At 31.6% G+C, this 5,262-nt stretch overlaps 1 protein-coding gene across 1 annotated transcript in view; it reads left to right on the forward strand.

Annotated features, from left to right (window-relative positions):
- Window positions 1–5,262, forward strand: part of LOC106469338 (carnitine O-palmitoyltransferase 1, muscle isoform-like) — a 66,093-nt gene that overhangs the window by 56,109 nt on the left and 4,722 nt on the right. Inside the window, exons 20-22 of the mRNA XM_022397835.1 lie at window positions 30–50; window positions 2,361–2,438; window positions 3,625–3,717. Coding sequence (XP_022253543.1) covers window positions 30–50; window positions 2,361–2,438; window positions 3,625–3,717 — 192 coding nt within the window. The remainder of the gene's footprint in view (window positions 1–29; window positions 51–2,360; window positions 2,439–3,624; window positions 3,718–5,262) is intronic.

Below are 5,262 nucleotides of genomic sequence, written 5' to 3' on the forward strand. Positions count from 1 at the left end.
AAGCCAGGTAAATAAAGATTGTTCATTAGGATCTCAATACCACAAGCCAGGTAAATAAAGATTGTTCATTAGGATCTCAATACCACAAGCCAGGTAAATAAAGATTGTTCATTAGGATCTCAATACCACAAGCCAGGTAAATAAAGATTGTTCATTAGGATCTCATCAGAAAACATTTTATGGTATAGCATAACATTGCTGTTATACTTTCCACGTTTTAATTAGATTTTCACAAGCCGTGCATGAAATAATTTTGCCGATTCCTGTTGGCTTATTTAAAATAACAAGTGTAATAATAAATGTTATAAAGACAAGTAGGGATTGATATATACATAACCTAGCTAGCTTTTGTAATAGTTTTAATGCTACAAAGGTATTGAAATAAGAAAGTCAAAAATACAAAAGTTAACATACTTAAAATGTAACAAAATTTATCCCTACTCTGGCTCAGACTAACATAATTACAGTGATTTGCCAAAGTAGGGATAAAAAGTTTAAGTAACTCAGTTATTTGAGTTTTGACTTTCCTATTTCAACACTTTTTGTAGCATTAAAACTTTCTATCTTGTTATATCTAGCTAGGTTATGTATATATCAACCCCTACTTGTCTTTATCCCTACTTGTTTGTTTCCTATTCATTAGCTATATTTCTGTGCACCAGCAATACCAACCATAGGACTCACGTATACCTGATTCAATTTTATTACTCAGGATCTCTACCAACCTACCTACAAATCTAATAAAATGCCCAAAGTTGCACATTGTCTGTTATACTAGTATCCTTTTCGGTACAAGAAAGGAAACGTTGGGAACCCAGATGGAAGAGTTATATAAAACAATTAGAGTGATAAGGTTTGCCATTTTTTCCGTACGCTTGTCTGGAAAAGTCACTTACTTATCTACTTAGAGGAAAATTCGTTGAAATAGTGAGATCCTGATTCACTCCATAAACATTTATATAGTGATTTTGGCAGCTTTATAATTGCAGTAAGGTTTAGTTTTGTTCAACCAATACTGTGAAATAGTCATTGTTAATATTCAGACATTTTAAAGGTGGTTTTAAACAAGTGATTTTTATGGCCACCATTTTGATTCGTCACGATTTCTACTATTAAATACTACCTATTGTACTTAATGATTCTAAATAAAGTTTCAACTCATGTTTTGGTGTACATTTGAAATTTGTGGAAAAACTAGTATAAATTTTTGAAAACTTTGAAGGATTTTCAATGTTTCAAGTTGTTTAAATTTAGACTAGTTTTTATTATTGTATCGTTTCCCTTAAACTGAGCAATTTCCCAAAACTTCCTCTGTAAAACCTGCACTGTATTTCTGTTCTATAAACCATGCTAAAATACTGATTTTTTTAACAATAACATGCTATTTGTGTTTAACCATAAAGTTTATCAATACTAGTGTGGTAGATTCTCAGTAGTAGCTAGTGAGTAAGCCATCAGCTAGGTTGATAACAGCATCAGTTTTTCATCATGTCTTTGAATGAGCAATAAAAGTTTGTGAAGGGAACGTTAGGAAAAAGTTGGTGCCCAACAAAAAATACCTTTGAAGATGAGTTTTTTGGAGTCTAGGATGAATCTTCTTGTTGAGTGTGATGTCAGAGTAATATGTATAATTAAAACCCAGCAGACAGTAAATCAGAGTACAATTTTTTTTCCTCCTTATTGCCAGGTGGTCAGGGCACTTAACTCGCAATCTGAGGGTTGCTGGTTCGAATCACCATCTCGCCAAACATGCTCGCCCTTTCAGCCATGGGGACATTATAATATGATGGTCAATCCCACTATTTGTTGGTTAAAGAGTAGCCCAAGACTTGGTGGTGATGGCTAGCTGCCTTCCCTCTAGTCTTACACTGCCAAATTAGGGACGGCTAGTGCAGATAGCCCTCGTGTAGTATTGTTCGAAATCCATAACAAACAAACAAATCTACACAGCGTGCTAGAATTTTATCTTCCCTCATTATCCAGAGCGTTTTGAGGTAGTGCCTTGTTGGTAGGTGTGTATGGTGTCAGAAACAACATCACGAATCGATTACAACTACCTGCTTAACCTGATTAACACAAAAACTGAAACTAGGGACGGTTAGTGCAGATAGTCCTCATGTAACTTTGCACAAAATTAAAACCAAACCATTCTTCTCATATGTAGTGTAAGAATTGGCTTACCATACAGTTTTATAAAGGTGAAAGGGTTCTTTATTTTCTCTCGAGGACCTTGCTGCAAGTATGAATACCCAGAAAAATATGAAGTTGAATCATATATTTGTTGTTTCCAACGTTTCATTCAGAATTTACTATACATATATGTGTCATGAAATAATTTAATCGACTGACTTTTATTTCAGACGCCACATGGACAAACAAGTCTGTTGGACCTAAAGAAGTACCCAGATCATATCTCTGCTGGTGGAGGTTTTGGACCAGTAAGTTTATAAATACTTAGTCTGGTGATGTTGTAACAAAGTACTCATAATCTTGCCGTTGTATAAATGTGTGGATCAGTGGAAAGTTACACAGTTAGTTGTTTTTTTTTAATCACCATGTTTCTGTCAAAGTAGTATTGCTTTGGAGGTAATTTTTTCCAGTAATGATTTTTTTTTATTACATGTGACAAAACCTTTTGAAATGGGAGGCAGTTGCATGAATAATTAGTAAAATTTAACACAAACCATGTGTTGATTTATTTGTAGGGACCACTTTTTGTTAGTGAGTAGAAAAGAATTACAAATAACACAGATTTATCTCTGTTTACCACACATTTGAACCTCATTCTAAGTAAGATGAAACATTAATTTATGTTTATGAGTAAGCTGTGTGGTTATGAATAACTAGCATAAAGTGAAGTTGTCAAAGGGAGAAACTCGGGATTTATTAAATGTGAAATGTAAAGCTTGAGTATATGTTTTGTTTTACAATTTTCTTACAGCTGTTAGTCTAAGAGAATTCTGTAAAGAAAAAAAAAACAGGACTTGTTTGTGATGTTTCACATGGATTTGATCCAATTTCCTAAGTTAATGTGCTATTTTTACTTTATGTTTATATATAAACTATTTTATTGCATGCTTTGTTTTGCAATCGTTTTACAGTCGTTAATCTGACTAAGTGAATTCTGATAAAAAAAAAATAATTTATTTGTTATGTTTCAGGCGTATTTTATTTACTCTATGTTTTTACTGTAACGTTTCTGTGTAAATTGTTATATCACATCTTTTGTTTTGCAATCGTTTTACAGTTGTTAATCTGACTAAGTGAATTCTGATAAAAAAAAAATTATTTGTTATATCACATCTTTTGTTTTGCAATCTTTTTATAGTTGTTAGTCCAACTAACAGTATTTTATAAAAAAAATAACTTGTTTGTAATTATTCATATTTATTATTTGGTCTAATGTTCTAAATTAATATGTTGATTCTGTCATTCCATACATCAACATAAGATTTTAGAATACACAGTAATCTCGTATCTACTCATATAAAGTTCTTTGTGGACAACTAACTACCTGTTCAATTCTTTATTCAATTTGTTAATGATAGAATATATTTGTCATTTTTAATCTTCTCTTTATCATCAGATTTTGAAAACCAAATTAATGTTAATTCTTTAACCCAGGTTGCAGACGATGGATATGGTGTTTCCTACATCATTGCAGGGGAGAATTTAATATTTTTCCATATTTCCAGCAAACGATCTTCTCCAGAAACAGTAAGAACTATTTTAACAGTTGTTTCACCAATTTCTTCTATAACAGTTTATTATTATTTGATTTACAGACACTTTAATTTTTATTAATTTTAACCTGTTTGTCTTTACACTATAGTGTAATACTAGCAAAACACCACTTACCAGTGTTAACTGTAGTGTAATACTAGCGAAACACCACTTACCAGTGTTAACTGTAGTGTAATACTAGCGAAACACCACTTACCAGTGTTAACTGTAGTGTAATACTAGCGAAACACCACTTACCAGTGTTAACTGTAGTATAATACTAGCGAAACACCACTTACCAGTGTTAACTGTAGTATAATACTAGCGAAACACCACTTACCAGTGTTAACTGTAGTGTAATACTGAAACACCACTTACCAGTGTTAGCTATAGTATAATACTAAGGAAACAATTCACTAATTAGTGTTCATCAGCGTGGCTTATTCTGTAACACATTACATGCTATGCTGGTTACCAGCATGAAATACTTATGACCCCCACTCCGTGATTTTAATGTTTTTTATAACTTAAGAACTTGTTTTAACCCTACCACTACAGCCTTGGTATAAAATACACGAGTTCATATACGTACATAGTATTTATACTACAACTTTTAATGCAGTATATGTACATACACTAAGTTTGGTAGGCTCATAGTAAACATTACAAGTGTTTTTACTAAAAATTTGTTTGTGAATATATTGAGTTTCTTTCATTACTAGTCCAAGTGTAAAGTGATTTTCATGTTGTAATTAAAAAATACTATGCTTTGTCCTTAAAATTTCAAATATCATTTGTGTAATCTCTAAAACTTCTTAAATACATTTCAAACGTTTTTTTTAGTAAAACTTTATATTTTATCTGTTATTTTCTCTACTTTAATTTTATACGGGGTTGGTAAATTTGACCAAACTTCATAAACATCAAAATAAATCCAAATTACCTTTTTTTTTCTCTCTAGAATGACTTCAAATTGTAACATGAAACTGCATTCGTTTATCCTAAGTATATTTAAACTCTTAACAGTATACATCTATTTATACTTAAATGTTATTCTTTTATTGCTCTGTGATTGCCTTTGAACAGCTAACACAGATAAACATCGATTTTTGTGTGTCACATGGTATGTTGAATCCAGCACTGGTTCAAATTAGATGTTTGTGAAGTCAAAATACTAAGTCTCTAGTTTCGTACGAATTAGAAACTCAAATTATAGATATTGATAAGCTAGAATATAACATAAGAATGTCTTATCTTTTCTATTTGCTAAGATATTGCTCATGTAATAAATCAAACACAGTGGCACCCCACCCACCCCTTATATACACTTACTTCTATATATGACATGAATAACCAATTGGAAGCTCAGAATGTCCCCCTAGTGGTTTTCTCAGCCTTTCTAATGTGGCTAGCACCAATTCTTTCTTTTGAACCAATATTTCAATGAGGTAGATTGTGTCTTTAGTCTGCTTGAAATTTCATGTTTTTTATAGAGTAAAATACATTTTAGTTACTAAGTTTGATAAATTATGATTAAAT

Source organism: Limulus polyphemus, unplaced genomic scaffold (assembly GCF_000517525.1).
Source record: "Limulus polyphemus unplaced genomic scaffold, Limulus_polyphemus-2.1.2 Scaffold3431, whole genome shotgun sequence".
NCBI classification, from domain to species: domain Eukaryota; kingdom Metazoa; phylum Arthropoda; class Merostomata; order Xiphosura; family Limulidae; genus Limulus; species Limulus polyphemus.